General features: G+C 42.5%; 1 protein-coding gene across 4 annotated transcripts in view; it reads left to right on the top strand.

The window, feature by feature from the left end:
* The first annotated feature begins 2576 nt into the window (after window positions 1-2576).
* Window positions 2577-23462, top strand: part of HERC3 (HECT and RLD domain containing E3 ubiquitin protein ligase 3) — a 141730-nt gene continuing 120844 nt past the window's right edge. For 3 of the 4 annotated variants that reach the window (XM_003898946.4, XM_021939104.1, XM_009207164.2), the window contains exons 1-3: window positions 2577-2723; window positions 5692-5749; window positions 15304-15558. In XM_003898946.4, the coding sequence (XP_003898995.1) occupies window positions 15333-15558 (226 nt within the window). In that variant the 5' untranslated portion in view covers window positions 2577-2723; window positions 5692-5749; window positions 15304-15332. Of the gene's footprint in view, window positions 2724-3383; window positions 3566-5691; window positions 5750-15303; window positions 15559-23462 lie in introns of those variants that run through there. The other variant, XM_021939102.2, reaches the window with a different exon arrangement.

Below are 23462 nucleotides of genomic sequence, written 5' to 3' on the forward strand. Positions count from 1 at the left end.
ACCAATGTATTCACGGGAGCTGACATTATTGTAGGTGCTCAGTATATAGTATGTTTGTTAGAGAATATATGAGAATGCAGAACGAAATGGATGGAAGACAGGGCTATAGAAATGGAAAGAAAAAGTAAACCATGACCTCTTCAAAAGTTTACATATCTGCTGTTAAGGCTATTGTTGATACTGGAGCCATTTAAAGCCATTTTGAAGCGGGACATATTTGCTAAGGAAATTGCCATTATACGTTGGCCCAGTGAAAAAAAAATAAATTGAAGTACTGCGGTATCTTTACTGTTCTATGTAAGTTCTATGTAAGTTCCCAGGGTTTGGCTATTTATTTGGTAAAAGCAGCTTACAGTATCCTAACTTGTTATTTATACATCGCTCCTACCCCATGGTCTAGGCTTGAGTCCTTGATAACCATCCTTTTCCTCAAGATGAAATTTCATATGAAACACACTTGAGCCGGCCGGCGCGGTGGCACACGCCTGTAATCCCAGCACTTTGGGAGGCCGAGGTGGGCGGATCATTTGAGGTCAGGAGTAAACCGGCCTGGCCAACATGGTGAATTCCTGCCTCTATTAAAAATACAAAAATGAGCTGGGTGTGGTGGTGGGTGCCCGTAATCCCAGCTACTCGGGAGGCTGAGGCAGGGGAATTGCTTAAGCCCAAAAGGTGGATGTTGCAGTGAGCAGAGATCGCGCCATTGCACTCCATCCCAGAAGACAGTGCGAGACTCCGTATCAAAAAAAAAAAAAAAAAAAAAAAAAAGAAAAAGAAAAAGACTTGAGCCACAGGCCAGACATACCAACCCAAACACTGATTGATTACAAACCTCATATGTGACACATAACAATAGGATCTCTCACTTTCTCCTTTGCAAGTACCGGACTCCTTCCTCTTCCTACCAGACTCCTCTTTGGGCATTTCACCAGTTTTTTGCCAACAGCATCTCTAAATTGGGATTGCATCTTTGTAATAGACTAAACTTTTGTGAAACTGCCACGTATCTGGAATATAGGTGAATTGTGTTACTCTTGTCCCCAGTGTTTCTTTTTTCTTTTTGAGACAAGGTTTCACTCTGTCGCCCAGGTTGGAGTAAGTACAGTAGCTCAATTTCAGTTTACTGCAACCTCTGCCTTCCAGGTTCCAGCGATTCTCCTGCCTCAGCCTCCCGAGTAGCTGGGACTACAGGCGCACACCACCATGCCCGGCTAATTTTGGTATTTTTTTTTGTAGAGACAAGGTTTCACCATGTTGGCCAGGCTGGTCTCGAACTCCTGACCTCAAGTAATCCACCCGCTTTGGCCTCCCAAGGTGCTGAGATTACAGGCATGAGCCACCATGCCTGGCCATTCCCAGTGTTTCTAAAGGTGTCCAGTGTGATCCAAATTTCAAAGGTTTGTATTTTTTCTCAGATGATGTGATAACTTAGATTCTGCTTTTTTAGCTTTCTTGTCTCAGTGTACTGGACAATTTCCATTATTTCACACAGGGCTCAACACTGTCAGTCAGCCAACAACGTCTCATCCCCAGGATATACCACTCCTTGAAACTTTCTTTTCTACTTGGTCTGTTAGGTTCTCAGGACAAGGGATTGCAGACCTGAGGTGATTTGAATGTCCTTAGAAATAATCTGTCCTCAAAAGGCCTTCCTGGTTCAAATGCCAGGTTATGGAAATTCTTCCACTAGGAGAGTTATTCCTTTGGATTCAAGCGGTACTGTGCCAGTGTTCTGCATTTCACATTTAAAGGGGGCAGACACATGAAGTCACCTTTCTGAGGTTTTCTGCAAAAGATTAGCTGTGGATCAGATCAGGTCTAGGGCAAGTATAAAAACACTAGTGACCTTGAGGAGGAGGAAGCTCTGGGATTCGGCGCGCTAGGGAAAAGTGGAAGAGGACAAACTTTAAAAAAATCCGTTACTGGGTATCGGTGTCTTTCAGACTACAAGATTTTAAGAACTGGTGCTCAGAGACTCTTCTTGCTATGCTCCCCCCGCGTCCACCCTCCAGCCTCCCCCAAGCCCGCCTTTCTTCCGCAGCCCCGCGCCGGTCTTCGATCCCCACCTCTTCAGAAGGGCGCCAGCGGCTGCCGCGGACCTCCTTCCCCGCCTCTCCCACCGCGCAGCGCCGCCGGCCGGCGCCGCGCTTCCTACAGTCCTACGAAGGGGAGTAAAGCAGAAGACTAGCGCACTCTCCCTCAGTTGTCACCCTCTAGCTTTCTTCCCCCCACTGCCCAAGGCTTTCGGTCACCTCTGCATAAATAATAAAAACCAGAGCCCAGAACCTGAAAAGGCAACCGCTGATCGGTCCCGTTCGCTTTCCCGCCAGTGAAAAGCAATCTTTTTCAGCGCCAACGCTCTATGTCATGCAGTCCGATCTCGGCTGACACACCCGTGCCGCTGCCCCGCGCCGGGCCCTAGAGTCCTGTCATCTCGGGCCGCCTGCGCCTGGCTCTGGGGCCTGGGCCTCTCCCCTCCTCCCGCCCTCGGACCTCGCCGCCCCGCCTCCAGCCCGCGCCACGGCGGCCGCCATTGGTGCGGGTCCTCCCCAGAGCGGCGCCCATTGGCCTGGTGCGAAGTCATTCACCTAGCGCATTCCGCCGCCCGCAGGCTTGCGGGGAAACTTCCTTATTATTGTGACGCCGAAAACGGAGAAACCCCGAGCCGGGCGAGAGGGGCTGTGACAGTCGGAGTCCCAAGCTGCGGTTCGGCTGCTGCCGAGGTGCGCAGGGCGGGGGCCGGGGTTCCAGGGAGGAGGGTACGGCGGAGCTTCAGTCGCCCGGGGCCGCGTTCCGCCTGGCACTGCCGTCAGCGCGCGGCTCCCAGAGGGGCGGCTGCGGCTCCTCCCGTGGCTCCGGCGGCAGCGGCTGCAGGCACTTCCAGCGATGACCTGGGGCTGGGGAGCGGGGAGGTTGGGGCACGGCGCCCTTAGGACCCTGCGTGCGCCTCCCTGGCGTTCTAGTGGGCTCGCCCTCCCGCCAGAGAGCCCCGCGCCGGGAAAGGCGAGACAAGCCTTCAAAATGGGAGCGCCTCCCGCCCGCGCTCGGCCGCCCTGCCGCCCTGCCGCCCGGGAGGAATTGCGACGCAGAAAGTCAAAAGGAGGATAGTCTCCATGCTTGACCCCTGCCCTTATTTAAATTCTGGGGTTCCAGGGACCTCCGTGCAGTGAGGAGCGCGGACGCTTTCAATTGAAATGGGAGCTGGCGAGGCCCTGGCATTTTGGGGAACCTCGGCGGCCGCGAGGAGTTTGCGCTGAGGACGCGGTGCACGGCATCCGCGATGACAGCGCCGGCAGGGCTGCGGGGCCCGGCACCACCCACTTCGCGGAGGCCGGGCCGGCTCGCCTCTCCGGGGTCCGCCTCCTGGGCGGGGCCGGGGGCGAGGGTGTGTGCGGACACGTGTGTACGGGTGTGTGTGTGTGCGCCGACACGTCGGTGCGAACCGGCGCGGGGGTGTCAGGAGCTGGGACGGCCGGGGGCAGGTGAGACTTGAGTCATTTGTGAATGTGTGGAGTGGGCAAACCAGGACAACCAGACCGAGAGGAGCATGTGTAATCTGAAACAGGTGAGCCTGTAGAGTCAGTGTTTAATGCGACTGTGCACGGAATATGTGTATGCAGCGTGAACTCCAGGGAATAAGTATTAGAACTTTGCTGTTGGTGTGTCACTGTTTCTGGCTGCTTTCTGATTGCATTTTACATTAGCTTTCAAATCAGCCCCATTAAGAAGTACCTTAAATTCAGAGAAAAGCCTTCCAGGATTTTGCTTGCATTCATCACGCACAGAATGCTTTGGGAAAGACGATTCAAGAGCTCTCTTCCATTTTTATGTGTCTTCTGGCGCTTTCCACAAATAGGAAGCTATTTCTAGAACCTTTTATTTGATGATTTGATAAGATCAAGTGAGCTGATTTTTCAACTCCAGACTTGAGAGAAATAAAAAAATAAAATGAGTTTTAAATGCAGTGATAGAGAGGGTATCATGTTTTAGTCGGCAGAGTACTGTGAAGCTCTCTCCTTTTGTACTTTCCTTTACCCTGGGAGAGGAGGGAGTAGCCTTATAAATCAGAAAAGCAAAGTACATTGCATATTCCAGAGCAAAATAGTTGAATTACATATTCTACATCATGGTTGTACCCCCTTCAAGGTTAGGAACTTTCTGTAAAAAGTATAATGCAGGAAACAAGGAGGACAGGTTAGAAACCTCTTTGACAGAACTTCTTTGGCATGAAAAACAAAATTAGCACATTAGCACTAGCATCCAGTTCTACTTGTTCAGTCATTAGCTGGAGTTCACTTTTTGAAAAAAATAACAGGGATTTCAGAATGTTCCATATTGTGTGGTTGAAGCCATTCGTTATAGCATTTCATTCTGAGGACCAAATTTAAATTTATTAAGATTTTCGTGACCAATTAAAAACTTTTTTTATACTTAATGACAGTAGTAGTACCCCTACTGGAGACACAAGATAGTCATGCTTCAGTTTTATAAATAAAAGTAATATTCTCCAGATTGAATGGGATTTTCTGCATAGAGAGGTAGAAATAAAGTTACGACAATATCTTTTTTTTTTTTTTTCCAAGATGGGAGGCTCGCTCTGTTGCACAGGCTGGAGTGCAGTGGTGCGATCTCGACTCACTGCAACCTCCGCCTCCCAGGCTCAAGCGAACCCGCCCCCACCTTAGCCTCCCAAGCAGCTGGGACCACAGGCGTGCACCACCACGCTCAGCTAATTTTTTGTAGTTTTTGATTTCGCCAAAAGACGAAACATTTTGCCATGTTGCCCAGGCCAATCTCCAACTCCTGGACTCAGGCTGTCCACCCACCTGGGCCTCCTAAAGTGCTTGACAAAAATATCTTAAAATCATGCAGGACTTTTTCTTTTGAGATACTTTAGGTACCTCTCTGAGATGATCTCTTCTCATTTTGCATGATGGAGGATGTGGTAATGAAAGGGAAAGACCGGGTGCAGTGGCTCACCCCTGTAATCCCAGCACGTTGGGAGGCTTGAGACGGGTGGATCACTTGAGGTCAGGAGTTGGAGACCAGCCTGACCAACATGGTGAGACCCCGTCTCTACTAAAAATACAAAAATTAGCTGGGCGTGGTGGCAGGTGCCTGTAATTCCAGCTACTTGGGAGGCTGAGGCAGGATAATTGCTTGAACTTGGGAGGCGGAGGTTGTAGTGAGCCCAGAGTGGCCAATGCACTCCAGCCTGGGTGAAAGAGCCAGACTCTATCTCAAAAAAAAAAAAAAAAAAAAAAAGAAATGAAAGGAGACAGTCTTCATAACAGTTGTGGCAAAACAAGCAGCTATGTGTGATACATAGAAAAATAAAATAGACAAAATTAAATTATTTTCCAAAACTTTCTCTAACAAAAATGAGAGATTTTAAAGTAATTCTATTTTTACTACTCCCTATCAAATGTCAGGAATTTTTAGAAGGTGATATCTATATCTCTAGTTCACTTTTAGAGGTGATTGATATCTTTATAACTGGTTAGAGGTTATCTTACTAGTATTTAACCAAACTCCTGTCTTGAGATACAATGCATGGGGAATATTTAAGATTGAGTAATTTAAAGATATACTTATTTTCAGAGGTTAACTCCTGTCTTTTTGTTTACAATAACATGAAGACACTTAACCGAGTTCCATACTAATGTTATTTATTATTTCTTTAACTTGCAGAACCGCAGGGTGTGGAATATTTCTGGCTTCTAGTCCAATGCCAAGTGTGTGACCTGTGGTGAGTTACTTAATTTTTCTGGACCTCAGTTTTTTCATCTTGTTAATGGAGTCCTTTACATACATTATCCTGTTTAATACTGTCATCAACTCAGGCTAAGATAGCTACCTAGAGAGAGGCCTAAGCAAATCTCAGTGCCTTCCTGCTTGCTCTAACATAGTGAAGAGAACAAGGTGAGCCCAAGAAGTAGGATATCTGGTGTCTGGTCTCTGCTTCAAGCACTTAATTCTTAGAGGACCAAAGTTACTTGGCCTCTGAAGGCCTTAGCTGCCATTAAAATGAATTTAGGAATGTAAGTCTCTTGCTTAGAGGTTAGACCAAATGGACTTTTAATAAGATGGTAAATTTGCTAATACAACTCTGTCCTCTTTAGACATTTAGTCCATTTAGAAATAGTACTTGTGGGTAGCAGAGACATGTGTTTCTGTGTAAGTGAACTGTTTTTATTATTACTCAGGGTGGGGAACCTTTAAAATTATCTGGAAAATAAAAGGGGTAACAAGTTGAGATGGTGGAAATTCTGGTTTTCTAAGAATGGGGTTCAGTTCACTAGACATTTATCAAGCCTCTACTGTGCTCCTATACTCTGCTGAGAATGGAAGGCACAAAGATGAGTAAAACCTGATTCCTTCATGGAGAAACTCCCAGTCTGCGCATGGACAGGGTGTTAGTGGAGGAGGTATGAGAAGCAGCCAGACTGCCTCAATAGCGCTTTCCATTTTTTTTTCTTTTGTGAAGTGTTTGTAAGCATAAAATAATGCATGCCATATATGTTAAGAAACAACAATAAAAGGACAGAAGCAGAACATCAGCCATGCTATTGAAATGTCTCCCTTTGTGCTCCTTCCAGATTGTTCCCTCTATTCCTACTGCCTCCACAATCATTACCCTGTATTTTGTGTTTGTGATTGGCTTTTCTTCATAGCTTTGTTACCACTGATGATTCTTAATCTCCAAATAATATATTTGTTATAGTTGTGTTTGAACTTTGTAAAAATGCATCATACTCTGAATTCTTCTGTGACTCAACACTTCTTAAGATTTAGTTACAATGATGCTTATAGATGGAGTTTATTTTTTACTGCTCTACAGTGTTCTATTTTATGCATGTGCCGCACTGTATCTGTTTTCTGTTATCTGTTGATGGATATTTGTTTTTTGCTTTTTTTCTATTTCAAATAATGCTGGAATGAACATTCTTATACATATATCTTGGTGCATATGTTCATGAGTTTCTCACTGCATTGGACTGTAAGATAGTCACAGTCACTTAGGGCTACTAACATTAAAATTTATTAAAATAAAATATTAAAATTTCAGTTATTCACTTGTATTAGTCACATTTCAAGTACTCAATAGCCACAGATACCTACTGGCTACCATAGTGGACAGTGCAATTATATAGCATTTCCATTATCGCAGAAAGTTCTAAGTTTCCAGATTTGACTCATCTTTGTATCTCCATTTATTAGTACAATACAGGAGCACCATAGATGCTTAATAAGTTGGACAATGCTGGTCATATGCCCAGGAGTGAAATTACTGTGTGGGGAGGTATCCACATCTTCCTCTTCACTAGAGAATGCCAACTTGTTTTGCCAAGTGGTTATGCCAGTTTATATTCCCACCAGCTGTCTATGAGGGCCCTGGCTGTTGTATATCCTTGACTTAGTGTTGTTAGAGTTTTCAATTCTTGCGAGTCTGGTTGGTGTCTTTTGAAGGCAGCCCACAGCTTAAGCAGACAGCAGAGAAGTCATTCTTCCAGCTTCACAAAGCCTAGCACCAGGTAGTGAAGAAGGCACCACCTTTGAGGGGATGATCGGGGGAAGGGTAGGAATGTTTCCTGTGTTGGCTGAGGGGGTCAGAGGACCAAAGTCCAGCTAAAGTGGAGGAGAGAGAAAACAGCAAGAAGTAGATTCATGTTGTTGAAAACTTCTCTTTGCCTTCTATGCCATTTCTCCCTTTGGTAGGAACATTTTTGATAATAAGGCAAGTCATTAAAATGAACCTTCTTTGTTACCAGAGTTAATTCTGCATTTTAATTTTGGCCCTAAATTTATTTAAAGCCTGAATTTGGGGGGTATCTGCCAAGCACTGATGATTTTGGACATTGTCTTTTCCTGCTGTTGAAAGAGACCCTCTACATATATACAACATTCAGGTAATTGCTTCTAAGCTTACTTGAAAGGAAGCTTATCCCTATTTTAAATGAGATTAGAAGTCCTGCCTGAGTGTTATTTAGGTCTCAGTGCCTTTCAAACAAAGGAATAAGAATGAGTTGTTAGGCTGCTGTGTGCATAGTCGCACAGTCTTATTATAAGACAAAGTTTAGGAATTGAAGGTTGTCTTTTAGCATTCAACTCACTAGAGCTAGTTAAAAGAGATTTATCTCCCCACTGCCCTCCACTCATGCCCTCTCCAGAATTTAAAAGCAAATGCACACAAAAAAACTTCCTCCTATCAACCTCAAATCCCTTTCATGAAAGTTGTGGCAGATGGTGGTGATGCTGCTTTGCTGTAGTGCAGATTTGGCAGAATGCAGCTAGTGCTAATTGCAGTGAGGAAGACAGGAGTCATAACCCCAGCCTCTTGGGAATTGTCCTGTCTGCTGAGGTCTCAAAGAAAAGCACTAGGAGAAGGAGTAATATTGCTTAAAGCAGCTGACATTTACTGGTCACTTATTACTACATGCCAGGCACTATGCTAAGCCCTTTTTACGTGCATTTTCTCATTAATCCTCATAGCACTCTAGCACCACCTCCTGATTTTGGAGCTTAAGGTGGGTAAACATCTTTCCCCAGGTTTCACAGCTAACATGTGGTTAATGTAGGGCTTGGATTTTAGTTCTTTTGACTGTTAAGCTCTGCTAAGATTATCTTGAATCTCTTACCAAGAATAGATGAGAAGGTCTCAGGAAAGTACCAGGTTGACATTGAGAGAAAGTTGTCCTTCAAAAGTGGTCCTTTTGTTTTGTCATGGGGAAATAAGAGGCAGGAAATGCAGCCAAGTGGGGCTGGTGTAGGTGCTGAGGGAAGTGTAGTCCTATATTTTGCAGCGAATCATAATTATGTATTTTGAAGGAAAATAAAAGATTCTGCTCTTCCAGGAGCAAGCAACAGAGTGAATGAGGAAAAATGGGTGTAAGGACCTTGGAGATCAAAATGCCCAGTGATGTAGACCGTTGCTGAAACTAGACCTTTAAAGTCATGAACATCAGCAGCTATAAGATTTAGGGGTCCAACTGGAATGTACTTTGAAGTGAAAGCTGTGCTAGTGGCTGGCTTCTCTCCAGTGCGTTGAACTTCTCTCCTGAAAGTTAGATGGTTTTAGTTGCCTTCTTCTTTAGTTCCAGCAGAGCATTGTGATGACCCAGACCATATTTATAATTATGATTGATAGTTTATTCACAGGTATACATCTTATTTGTGGTTGCTGTTTAATTCTCTTGATAGGCAGTTTTCATTTGACAAATTGAAGATTCCATTACTGTAACTCAGTTGGGAAGAATTTTTGAAGTTTTCAACAGTAGTCCTTTTTATTATCTTTTTTCATAAATTGTTTTTACTAGTCAGTCAGGGATGAGGCCATACTTCAGGCTGTTTACACAGGATTGTGCTTGGCCAAAGCACCCGGAACTCAGATGACTTTCAAGGACTGACTCATGCCAGATTAACTACAAAAAGCTGATAGACCCAGGACACCAAATTAATAATGAGAATTAAAAATCCTAGTAAGACTGAGATGCTTTGGTTACCTGGTCACAGTATTGTATCCCTGTAGTAGAATCTGCCCTATAAACCAAGTTATTTAGGGTTGCTTGCTAAGCAAGGCAGTTGGTTGGGTGAATTTAACAACTGTTATGGAATCTGATCCACCCATCCACTTTTAGGAAATAATTACTTACTGGATCACATAGCCAGATTGACTGATCAGGGTCCCTGTTTCTCTGGAGAGTGGTGCAGACACATTGCGAAGTCTGGCCTTTTGGTTATCTACTTTCTAAGCTCCTTACTCTACAGAATAGCATAGTGTCTCTTTCTTTTCCTTTACTTCATCTTTTTTTTGTTTGTTTCACTTTCTTCATCTGTAGATTAGAGATAATGGCAGTGCCTGTCTCATAGAAGAAGAAATGAGCTAACATCTGTGAAGCATATAGAAAAGTACCAGATCCAGAGTAAGCTCAAATTAGGTCTTATCTGCTGTTATTATTAATAATGTCATTATTAATATTATCAGTCAGGAGTTTCTTTCTATTGCAAGTGAAAGAAACCTGATTCAAACAAGCATAAATAAATAAGCTTAAGTAAACAAAGAAGGGACTTGTTATACTCTATATATAGTTAGGTTCTGTAAAGTCATGGTGAATACCATATTAGTGAATACAGAGCCATTGTTTCTGAGGAAATAAAGGGTTAGGTTCCTGCAGGCTCTGGTCAAGAGATTTTTATCAGCCAACTGACGCATAGCCTTGTTTTATGTGTGTTTCTGTCTAGACAGCCTATTTAATATATCTTACTAATAATTATACACAGTATTTCTTGGTAATAAAACACTAGTTGAGAAAGGTTTAACATTTTCTTGACCCTGTGTAATGTGACAGTGTTTTTGGCTTTCAGCCTCCAATCAGTGCTATCTACTGTGATTTTTGCTTTTTATTGGTTGTCTTCTCATGAATCCACAGATTTACTTGCTTTTCCATCGTATCTATAGCTTCATTATGCACTCTGGATATTACTTTAGCTGTCTCCAGGGGAGGCCTCACATACAGATCTGCAGATTTCCTGTTCCATTTTTGGACGTACCCACTTGTTGATTCATTAAGATTGAACTCACAGCCAACACTGTAACTCATGCATGAAAGAAACTTACCTAATACACATTTTTTTTTTCTGTGTAAGGCACATCACAACCTTATTGAACTTAAGAACACTAGACAGGTAGGAGAGATAAGACAAATTTATGAAATACTAAAAATGAAAAAATCCATTGATGTGGTTAATAGCAGTTGAGCAAGTTGGGAAAAATAACTTATTTCTAGATTATGTGAGCTTGCTGGTCTATTTAAATGTGTGTCATTAGACCACCACCAACCACCACCACCACTACCCTGCCAGTTTTTCATTTTATTTCTACTTCCCTCCCCACAATCTTTGTAGTTAACTCAAATAATAACATTTAATCTTAATACATTTTTAGTGTAGAGTCTAGACAAGGAATACAAATCTTGGGAAGAAGAGAACTTTCTGGTTAAGACAGCAAATTGAGATTCAGTTTTATATTTTATTTTGGGCCTTTTCATGCCTTTCCTGAAAGCCTCAAGAGTTCAAAGCATACCTCAGGATTACAATAAGGCAGTTTTAAAATTGTTATATACAAATTAAGGTCATTGAGTTAAAGCCAAAGTACTGTAATTGTTGTCAAGAGAGGTTGAAAGTATGAGCTTCCTCTGTGTTGTAATCTTTAATTTGTAACCATTTGGGCATGCTTTTACCTTGGGAGAAAGGAGTTTGTCATTTTAAAAGCTGACTTTGCACAGAATAGCCAATTAGCTGTCTCCTTCCTATGTTGACAGTTCTCTCCTGTAGATTGTCTGATACATGCAGCTTTGATGTGTTCTCCTAGTATTATAATTCAAAGTAAGTCTTCACTATTTCCATTAGAATCCATCCCCTTTTCATTACAATGAAATGAATGTACCAGTGAAAAGATTAGGCAAGACACCTTTGAAGTCTGCAATCTTGTTTTGAAATCCTGATATTTTGACCTGTAGGACCTAGAACAGTAATTCTCAGTATGGAGAAAGTAGCATGTTTAAGAAGTATGATTAGAAAAGAATATTCAGAATTATAATTAAAATGTGTATTTGGAAACCAGCTGGGCTCGGTGGCTTACACCTGTAATCCCAGCACTTTGGGAGGCCAAGGTGGGCTGATTACTTGAGGTCAGGAGTTCAAGACCAGCCTGGCCAATATGGCGAAACCCTGTCTCTACTAAAATGCCAAAAAAATAGCTGGGTGTGGTGGCACATGCCTGTAATCTCAGCTAATTCAGAGGCTGAGGCAGGAGAATTGCTTGAACCTGTGAGGCAGAGATTGCAGTGAGCTGAGATTGTCCCACTGCACTCCAGCCTGGGAGACAGAGTGAGACTTGGTCTCAAAAAAAAAAAAAAAAAAAGAAAGTATATTTGGAAACTGAAATGTAATCTGAATGTCCTTAAGACCAATCTTTTGCATTACTTGTTTGTTTTTAAGATGGGTCTCGCTCTATTGCTCAGGCTGGAGTGCGGTGGTGCAATCACGGCTCACTGAAGCCTTGACCTCCTAGGCTCGAATGATCCTCTCATCCCAGCCCCCCAGGTAGCTGGGACTACAGGTGTGTGCTACCACACTTGGCTGATTTTATTTATTTTTTGGTAGAGATAAGGTCTCACTGTGTTGCCCAGGCTGGTTTCAAACTCCTGGCTTAAGCTGTCCTCTCACCTTGGCCTCCCAAAGTGTTGGGATCACAGATGTGAGCCCCTGTGCCTGGTCACTATTTTCTTTAATATCCAGATAAAGTGATTCAAGCCCAAGGTGATACTGATTAGAGATTTAGTGTCTTCCTCAAATTTCTAAGAATTTCCAAGGGGAAGAAGAGCATTTAGGTTCTCTTATGGCTCATCCAAAACTCTTGCTTAGTTGTCAGTCTTCTGGAGGGGTACTGAGGGCTTATTTTCAAGGTTCTTTTTATTCATGCTTGGCAAAATACAGTTATTGTAAGGCTATTGTGTCTTAACTTTGATAGAAGGTTTGGGATTCTCAAAAGTAGTTACAGAACAGGCAACAACTTCAAACTGAGTGTTAGACACCACTGTTCTCAAAATCCATCTGCTGTTCTCTGCCACAGAGAATCTACTGTTTACTGGCCAGGTTCCAGACTTGCAGCCATATTATAGGCTTCAATCGCTTTCTCTTTTTTGTCTTTTTTTTTTTTTTTTTTTTTTTTGAGGTGGAGTTTCACTCTTGTTGCCCAGGCTGGAGTGCAATGGCGCCATCTTGGCTCACTGCAACCTCTCCCTCCTGGGTTCAAGTGATTCTCGTGCTTCAGCCTTCCGAGTAGCTAGGATTATAGGTGCCTGCCACCACGCCCGACTAATTTTTGTATTTTTAGTAAAGATGGGGTTTCACCATGTTGGTCAGGCTGATCTCGAACTCCTGACCTCAGGTGATCCATCTGCCTTGGCCTCCCAAAGTGTTGGGATTACAGGCGTGAGCCACCATGACTAGCCAATCGCACCCTGTTAATTTGATATCTTAAATAGGAGCAGCTACTATTTTATAAGGCATGCTTGGGATTTCCCCCATCTCCTTTCGTCTCTAAATCTTGGACCTTTCTTTCAAAACCAGAGAGGTGCATGAAGTATTTTCCTAAACAGAAGATCCATCCACTTAAGATTTCCAACTTTACCAGTAGTCAGAACTTTTGAAGTTACAATATTTCATTTCTGATCAAAGCATTAGATAAAACTTCCCCTCTTATGTCTTTGTAAGCAAAAATAAAATATTGAAATAATTGATACCTCTCCCATATTAAACTCTAGGGGTTGTTCCCTCCTCCTTTCTGTTGTAGAAAAAATACTTTTGTGGCTATTATGTTGGTAATGACAATTCTCACAATTAAACTCAAGAAAGCCTTATCGGCTGATGTGGACCCGCAGAGGCAGTAGACATGTAGCAAGAGAAAGGAGGTTTAAAGACAATTAAAAAATCTTTGTTGAGATATAATTCACATACCATAAAATTTACTTTTTTTTTTTTTTTGAGACAGAATTTTGCTCTTGTTGCCCAGGCTGAAGTGCAATGGCACGACCTCAGCTCACTGCAACTTCTGCCTCCTGGGTTCAAGCAATTCTCCTGCCTCAGCCTCCTGAGTAGCTGGAATTACAGGCATGTGCCACCATGCCTGGCTGATTTTGTATTTTTAGTAGAAACAGGGTCTCTCCATGTTGGTCAGGCTGGTCTGGAACTCCCAACCTCAGGTCATCCGCCCGTCTTGGCCTCCCAAAGTGCTGGGATTACAGGCATGAGCCACCACGCCTGGCCTAAAATTTACCTATTTAAAGTATAACATTTAGGGGTTTTTAGTATATTTACCATGCTTTAAAACCATCACCACAACCTAAATTTAGAACATTTTGCCACCTTCCAAAAGGACAGGTACAGTCACTCTCAATTCTCCTCTTTCCCTCCAGTCCTAGTCTATTTTCTAGTCTATTTTCTATTGCCTGTTCTATACATTTCATGTAAACAGAATCATATAATTTGTGGACTTTTGTGACTTGCTTCTTTTTCTTAGCATAATATATTCACTGTTCATCCATAGTGCAGCCAAATAATATCCCATTGTATAGATATACCATGTTTTATTTAACCATTCACCAGTTGATGAACATTTTGGTTATTTCCTTTTGATACTGTGTATAACGCTGTTGTGGACATTCCTTTATAAGTTTTTGTGTGGACGTAGTCTTGCAGTTCTCTTGGGTTTATAACTAGGATGAAATTGCTGGATCATATGGTATCTTTATGTTTATTCTTTTCAGGAACTGCCAGACATTTTTACAAGCCAGTGTAGGGTGGTTCTAACAGCCCCACATTATTGCCAACACTTGTTGTTACCTGGCCATCCTTGTGGTGTGAATTGGTAGCGAGAGATGAGATTTTTTGTTTGTTTGTATGAAAGGGAAACATTAATTGTTAAAAGGTAATGAAACTTTAGGCTAGTGTCAGTAATCAGGCAGAAGTTGATTACCTGCTAAATAGAAGAGGTCTGTGTTATACTGTGGTCTCTGTTGAAGGAGATTAAAATCTTTTTTGGGGAGTTAAGTTATAAAGATATAAAGAGAAAGCTACCAGTTAGGCAGTATAGTAGACATGTCAGAGGGATGCAGGCTGACTGTCACTGTAACAATCCCAGAGTCTCTCAGGTAGGAAGTGAGGCTTGACTCAGATCTGGAACCAAGGGTAAAAGGGAATGGCAGAGAAGATAACATTTTTTTTTTTTCTTCCATTTTTCATCTTCACTTCAAGTGGTGAAATCCTACTAACCAATCTAATATTAGGGTATGTAAAGGAGTTAATTGGTTCAAAATTTTTTAAAACATTAAAATAAGCAGAAAATTCAAAGGAATGAAGCATTGAGAAAGGATAAGGTGAAGTCTTGAGAGTGTTTTCAAAACTGTTACTAACTTAATGGTTTGCCAAGATTGTTTCAGCTCATCTCCAGTACTCAGGATTCTTTAGCAGTGATCTGAAAACCATATTCTGTCTGTTCACTCGTTCATTTAAACAAACACAATTTATTTAAACTGTTTTTTAAACTCTTATTAAAATACAAAGTAGCATCATTTTAACATAACTGCTTTCAACAGTATTAATATGTTTTATTTTGAGATGTAAGATATCTGAAGAATATTAAGGGGAGGGTTATTTTTTAAATTGGTTACATTCATTACTTGATTTTCTATGACCTATTTCTTTTTAATTAAAAATAATTTTTTTTTAACTCTCTCCTAGGCTACATGATTCCCTGAAAGATAAGAACAATGTTATGTTGGGGATATTGGTCTCTGGGCCAACCTGGTATCAGCACCAACCTGCAGGGAATTGTGGCTGAGCCCCAGGTGTGTGGGTTCATATCTGACAGAAGTGTCAAGGAGGTGGCCTGTGGGGGAAACCACTCTGTGTTCCTGCTGGAAGATGGGGAAGTTTACACATGTGGTTTGAACACCAAGGGGCAGCTGGGCCATGAGAGGGAAGGAAACAAGCCAGGTGAGTGCACCTTGTCTGTCTTGATTATTGGTGAGAATGGAAAGTTGGAGGACACAATGGCAGAGGGCCTGGTTGGACCTTTCTCCACCAAGTGTTAGGTTTCAGGGAAGCTCTTTTGAACAGTGCAGGGATTCCCTCCTGTTTGGAACCCTTGTGTCTAATTCAAGCCTTTGGATGGAAAAACAGACTTTTCTTTTTTTTTTTTTTTTTTTGAGATAGGGTCTTGCTCTGTCACCTAGGGTTGAGTGCAGTGGCCAGATCTTGGCTCACTGCAACCTCCATCTCCCAGGTTCAGGTGATTTTCATGCCTCAGCCACCTGACTAGCAGGGATTACAGGCATGCGCCACCACAAGACTTTTTATTTTTCATCTTATTAGAGAACTTATGTAATGTCAGTTACCCGGGGAGGGGAGGATGACTAGTTAGTTCAGGGTTAGAATAAAATAGATTTTGCCCATTGTATTAGTTGGTTTTCACACGCTGATAAGACAAACCCAAGACTGGGCAGTTTACAAAAGAAAGAGGTTTATTGGATTTACAGTTCCATGTGGCTGGGGAGGCCTCACAATCATGGCAGAAGGTAAAAGGCATATTTCACATGGCAGCAGACAAGAGAAGAGACCTTGTGCTGGGAGACTCCCATTTTTAAAACCATCGGATCTCATGAGACTCATTCACTATCATGAGAACAGCACAGGAAAGACCTGCCCCCATGATTCACTTACCTCCCACTGGGTCCTTCCTGTAACACGTGGGAATTCAAGATGAGATTTGGCTGGGGACACAGCCAAACCATGTCCCCCAGTAATTTAATGCTGAGAATTATGACAGTTTTTGATCAGGTAATCCTCACACAATCACTATCAGCAGCTTTACTTCCTGATTACCTATATTCATTCCTTTGTTTCTGCAACATGCTTTGATTATATGTTTTGTGCTAAGCAATGTGATTGGTGTTATGAGTGGAGGGATGAATGAGATATGGTGATGATGTGGCTGCAGTGATCCCCATGGCAAATGCTGTCATGCAAGTCTGTATTATGTAAGTTGAAGAATACACCAGAGGTGTAGGGAAGGGGAGATTGGTTCTGTCTTTGGGCATTGAGTAGAACTTTGTTGTGTGTGTGTGTGTGCATGAATGTGCACTTGGGTGTATGAATGAATGTGGCAGCATCACTCAGGTTATTGCACACCTGTTACCCAGTGATGTGGATATAAAGGTGCAATACTTGTTCAGGGCATGTTGAGTAGTGTGGTGAGACTGGTAAGAGCGGGTAATAGAAGAGGATAAGCTGGAAAGGTAGGGGGCTAATTCGTTTCCTTAAATTTCAGTGCTTTTAATTGATTTGTAACAAGTGCTGCACATATTTTAAGTTTGTTGATTTTATTTTTTTCCTCCTATTTTTACATTTTTTTTTGAGACAGAATCAGGCTGGAGTGCAGTGGTACCATCTTGAGTCACTGCAACCTCCGCCTCCTGGGCTGCAGATATCCTCCCATTCTTAGTCTCCTGATTAGCTAGAACTACAGGCATGTGCCAACACACCTGCTAATTTTTAAATTTTTGTTTTAGTAGAGATGGAGTTTTGCCATGTTGTCCAGGCTGGTCTCAAACTCTTGAGCTCAAGCAATCTGCCTGCCTTGGCCTCCCAAAGTGCTGGGATTACAGGTGTGAGCCACCATTCCTGGCCCTATTTTTACTTTTAAAGAATCTAAGTATGACTTTCAGTATATGTGTATCATGGATTTATAAGATCCTCTTAGTAGTGATGATGTGTAAATGAGTCTTCTTTTGGTGAGAAATTTTAAGATAGGGTCTTAAATTGTGACCACATATTTGTCACACTAGCATAGGTGTTTGCTCCTTTTTCTGTTACCTGCTGTCCTTTTCATTCAATACAGATCATTCCAGACACTGAAGCTTCATTAAAGAATAACTTGCAGTTTTATCGAGATGATTTTACCCTTTTATTTGGCATCAATATGAATTGATTTTTTTCTGTGACACCGTCTTCCTCTTCTCTCACATGTATTATTCCCTTATAGTAAGTGACAGTGTTCCATAGTTTCCCTGCCCAAATGTCAGTGTAAATTTATAATCGTTAATTTTTATGTCGCCCATTGGAAAGAGGGCTGTGGGGCTTAGGCACAATTGTGAAGGATGTGGAGTGTGGTTGATGGGCTTCCACTTCCTCATTCTTTGCCACCAGGTTCCTTCAGGAAGCCTGCTATGAGACATGCACCAGGCCTGCTCATCTGGGGGCAATGTCCCATGTTCTAGCCAGGGGTTTCTTAACTTGTGGACCCTGAAATCTTGGGATTTCAAGGAAGGGGTTTGTAGAGTCATCTACAGACGAACACCCTTCCATGTACAGTGCACTCAATACTGTAGGTTTTCAAATGATTCTGTTGTTTACTAAAACGAAAATTCAGTTGAAAATGCCGCTAATTCAGAAATTAGTAAATCCTATTTATTATGTATTTTACCAATTAATAGAATACAAAGGTATCATATACAAATACCATGGAGAGGGCAGGAAGAAGCTTGACTTTTACAAATGGTTCTTCATACTGGCACAGATTAAAAACCAAGTCTTCTTTCTTTTCCTCCTGTTAAAACTCACTGGTATCTCACATTAAGCTCCTAAATGTGTCCTCTGTTTCCCTAGGCTAGAGCCAGCATCTAACAAGTAATGCATTCGGAGGGATTAATGGCAGGTCACGGCCCAACAGTATGCTCTTTCCTATGGGAATGTCTACATTCAGCCAGGGTTTAGGAACTTCACTCCAGTGATCTTTGAAGGACTTGTACCACCCTAGCCAGCCTTTGAAGGGAGTATTTTGGGAACTGGGAAGAGATCTTTCTAGTCCTCCCATAGAGACAGCAAGATTATGGTGAAGTTTGAAATCAGATAAAACCAATGGAGGCATTACATCTGTAATCTAAAATGGGGATTATAGTCTGGGCGTGGTGGCACACACCTGTAATCCCATCACTTTAGGAGGCCAAGGCCAGAGGATTGCTTGCCAAGGAGTTGGGGACCAGTCTGGGCAACATAGAGATACGAAAAAAAAAAAAAATTAACTGGGCATGTGTACCTGTTGTTCCTGCTACTTGGGAGGTTGAGATTGGAAGGTCGCTTGAGCCCTGGAGACTGAAACTGCGGTGCGCTGTGATTGCATAATTGCACTCCAGCCTGGGCAACAGAGCAAGACTCTGTCTCAAAATAAAACAAAAAGCAACAATAACAAAAAACCCCAAAATAAATAAATAAGTAAAAATGGGGATTAAAATATTCTTTCATAGGTAGAGTAATCTGTGTGAATATTGAATGCAGTGTCTGGCAGTTTTATGTCATGCCTCAGAAATTATGCTACCGTGCAGTTTTACCATCCTGTGTAAAGGCTGATACTGTCTCTGGAGGTACAGGGAAAGAAGCCTAAGCTGGGAGTTTGAGAACTGGGATCTAGTTTTTTTATCTAACAGGAAATAGTTGTGTGGCCCTGGGCAAGTTTCTTCCTATTTCTGAGTCACAGTTCCCTTTCCTGTAAAAGGAGTAGACTTCCTGTTCTAATCTGATAGTTCTTGATGAAGTGGATTCACATGATAAAAAAGACACAACACAACTGCTAGGAGTGCTACAGACAGAAATACGTTACAGGAAAGAGGTTCTGATCCACACCCCAAGAGAGGGTTCTTGGATCTCTCAAGAAAGACTTCAGGGCGAATCCGCAGTGCAAAATGAAAGCAAGTTTATTAAGAAAGTAAAGGAATAAAAGAATGGCTACTCCATAGACAGAGCCCTGAGGGCTGCTGATTGCGCATTTTTATGGTTATTTCTTGATGATATGCTAAACAAGGTGTGGATTATTCGTGCTTCCCCTTTTTAGACCATATAGGGTAACTTCCTGATGTTGCCATGGCATTTGTAAACTGTCATGCCCTGGTGGGAGTGTAGCAATGAGGACAACCAGAGCTCACTCTTGTGGCCATTTTGGTTTTAGTGGGGTTTTTGGCTGGCTCCTCTACTGTAACCTGTTTTGTCAGGAGGTCTTTATGACCTGTATTTTGTGCTGACCTCCTATCTCGTCCTGTGACTTGGAATGCCTTACCTGGGCCAGATGCAGTGGCTCACGCCTGTAATCCCCACACTTTGGGAGGCCAAGCCGGGTGGATCACGAGGTCAGGAGTCCGAGACCAGCCTGACCAACATGGTGAAACCCATCTCTACTGAAAGTACAAAAATTAGCCGGGCATAGTGGCGTGTGCCTGTAATCCCAGTTACTCAGGAGGCTGAGGGAGGAGAATCGCTTGAACCTGGGAGGCAGAGGTTGCAGTGAGCTGAGGTCACACCACTGTACTCCATCCTGGGGGACAGAGTGAAATTCCATCTCAAAAAAAAAAAAAAAAAGAATGCCTTACCCATCTGAGAATACAGCCTAGTAGGTTTCAGCCTCGTTTTACCCAGCTCCTGTTTAAGATAGAGTTGCTCTGGTTCATATGCCCATGACAGTAGTCGGTGATGGCCACCCTCTTTCCACCCTCTTTATCTGTCTTCTCTGTGGCTTGGTCTTCTGTCAGGCAGCCTCACTGCAGTCAGGTGCTCAGATACGCCTCACTGCACACCTTGGTCTTGGAACCTGGGTGAGAGGGTTCACCCTGGGGTAGCAGGTGGGAAAGGAAGCAAAAACCTCACAGAACAGTGATAGCAAAGATCTGTAGAAGGCATCATAATGAATATATCTGAGTGCAACCAGACATTTCTCCAGCACAGCCTCCTGATGCAGCTCCAGGGAGCTAATGGTAGGTGTTGCTGGGCCTCTGGATGTGAGTGAGCTCTGGCAAAGCAGCTGCTCTGCGTCTGTCTGCATACTGGGTCAGTTGGCCCTCAGTCATCCTGCAGACGCCCTCCCCAGCAGGGCTGAGTGACTGCAAGAAACCCAAGCTAGAGGTGTGCCAAGAAGGCTTTGGGATTCAGCCTCAGAATCCAGCCCATGCTTGTGATCTAAATTTGGAATAAGGCAGACTCTAGTGTAAATTACAAGAGATTCCAGAAATTTCTGTTGTTGGTTAAGCTTGTCTGTTAATTATAAACTCCATAGCAGCTTGGAATAGTGCCTCTTTGAATGGAAAGATTATGTGGGTGGGTGCCTCCCTCTCTTCATTTAACTTTTTCATTGGTAGGTGTGTTCTAAATACGGATACGATTTGGGTTGGTTTTTAATGAGTGGGAAGAAGAGAATGAACTTGTTTTCTGTGTTTGCTTATTGAGAACCGTGACCTGGAGAGCTGCTAGACATGGAAGGGAAGTCCGTGGCAGGCTTACTTTGTTAGAGGTATCTGTTGGTCTTGGCCCACAGGAATGCTACCGCCAAGCAGCTTCTGTGGTTTTTGGGGAGGGAGCATGATGGAAGGCCCCTTCCTTAAAAGATAATTTTTTGGGGGGGCTCTGGGCAGGTCTGTGATTTCATCTTGGCCCAGATCAAGTTGCCCAGATCAGTTGACTTTGAAATATGAAGGATTTTAAAAAGTGAGTGTATGACTGTTCCCTCTAAGGCTTTGAACGTGTGAAGAAGTGAGTTGAAGGAGTTAATTCCATGGTGGCCTACCTCCAAGGAGCTTACAGAGTTTGGAACCCAAGTGGCAAACTTAAGTTTCTTTTTCTTGCTTTGCAGTACTGACTGTGAATGGAGTAATGCCAGTCCATCAACACTTACTCTGCTGATTGGACTTGTTAATATTTCTAGTCCTAGCAGGGCGTCCACCAGCATGGATGTGGTCATCTAGCACTAGTCTGGAGGAGGATTTATTTTATTGCCTTGAAACTTTGTTCCCTGTTAAAATGCAGACAACCCTGGGAGCCACATATTCTGACCTTGCCAAGGGGAAGGAAAGTTGAAAGAAGGTAGTGGTGTAGGAGATGCACCTGTACAAGTCTTCTAGTGCGTGCCTTGCTTGTGTCCTGCTAGTCATCGTATGCCATATTATACACTCTGTCTCTAAGTGGTTCAGCTGCAAGGCACATCAGTTCATTTTTTTTGGGATGCATTCTGTAGATATGCCAGAGCAGTGATATAAAGCACTTCTCAGTGATTCTAAGGGTTTGCAGATCCTTTTTTTCCTTCTTGAGAATATGTAACAGTTAACTATTGCTGTTGCTGACCCTGAGACTACTGTGGTTTATTTGTACTCTCATTTCTCTACTTCTCACATTAGTAATACCCTTATGTGACCAACTGTGTGTGTGTGTGTGTGTGTGTATGTGGTAAGAAGGAGGCATTTCAAAGACACATCAAATTCTGAAACTCCTGGTTATTCAGGCCCCAGATATTTTCCCAGTGTGTCAGGCAGCACACAGCGTTCTAGCTTAGGTGTGTCCATGACTCATTTGTGATTTGGCCAAGGGCAAAGAGGCCTGTGATTCTCAGAAGCATTTTTCAGATGCAGTTTATTAAGCCCCATCTAAACTCAATGTCCAACTTTAAAAAAAAGTATTGGATTATAAGTCTTTTGCACATTCCTCTCTCACATGACTTTTCTGTCCTTCATTCTCACCTTTATTCTGACATATAACTCATTCCTGCCCCACAAAGCAGGCAGAATTTTTGTGATTGGAGGCATCATAGGGTTATTACTAATTTCCTTACGGTTTTTGTCCATGAATTTATTTATAATTTTCTAAGACAAAGTTACAGAGCTGGCATTTTAGGAAGTCTTGTGTGCCTTCCCCCACTTTTTTTTTTTTTTTTTTTTGAATAAAGCAAGCAAACAAAACATGAGCTTTTTTTTCCCTGAATGTTATTTTTTACAAGTAAAGTGACTAAGTGGACATTAAATCTTGAGCTCTTTTATTAAACTAGAGACTGGTTGTCCATAGAAAAAAATTCAATAAATATCTTAATTTACCATACCTCTGATACTCCTACCCAGCCACATTGTAAACAGTACTCTTCAGCTAAATGAATGGTTCCCCTTTCCTTACACATACTCTGATTTCTAATATTGGGATTTTAGGGTAAGCTAATCTCTGTGTTATTAGGGATATCTGAACTTACATAAGTGTCTTCTAATCTCTTTCCCTATCTTTAATAGACAAGAACCGTGGTAGGGGCAGTTATTTAGTGTAATCTAATTTGACTCTGCTAAATTGTACAATTCTCTGTAGACATACCAGGAAATCTTATTTATAAGCCCAAGGGTAGCAATTTATAAGCCCAAGGGTAACAATTTATAAGCAAGCTCTAACATTTCTGTGCACGTCTATTTGATTCATCTCTATGATTGGTTCCTTTTACTTCCTCCTGAGTTGGTTTCCCTCTTGCAGGTAATTTAATCCAATTCACATTCGCATTTTGTATTCAGTCTAAGCATTTCCATAATGCCTATCACCATATGTAACAGCTCTCCTGCTGTTTGATAAATGAGGTTTATAGAGCAGAAAGTCCAAAATCTTCAATTCCCAAACTGTGGTTGCTTCTAACCGTGGTAGAAGTAAGGCTTTCAACCAACTTCTCAGGTTGCTCTCAGGCATCTGAAGGGCGCAATAACTCTGTCATGTTAATCAGCTCTTGCTGAAAAGCAAACCAGCTGAACTGAAAGGAAGTGGAAGGGACCCTGTAATGACTTCCTGTTATTGAAGTGCATGTTTCTATGGGCATAACTGATATAAAAGGCAGAATGTGCCATAGGAAGTGTTCAGATCTCAACATTGCCCTTCTTAGGGCCCCATCTATTCCTTATTAGGAATGGCAGGTGGTTCAGGAGGCTGTGCACCCCTTTCTGATTTTGGTGATAATGGTTATAATCAAAACTAGTAGGACATCTTGCCTCTGATAGCTGGGTAGATGACTTTCTAGTTCAAAGGTCTGAGGATCAGGAGAAACTGTCATTTAATAATTTTAT

The sequence above is a fragment of the Papio anubis genome, chromosome 3, assembly GCF_008728515.1.
Source record: "Papio anubis isolate 15944 chromosome 3, Panubis1.0, whole genome shotgun sequence".
Lineage (NCBI taxonomy): Eukaryota > Metazoa > Chordata > Mammalia > Primates > Cercopithecidae > Papio > Papio anubis.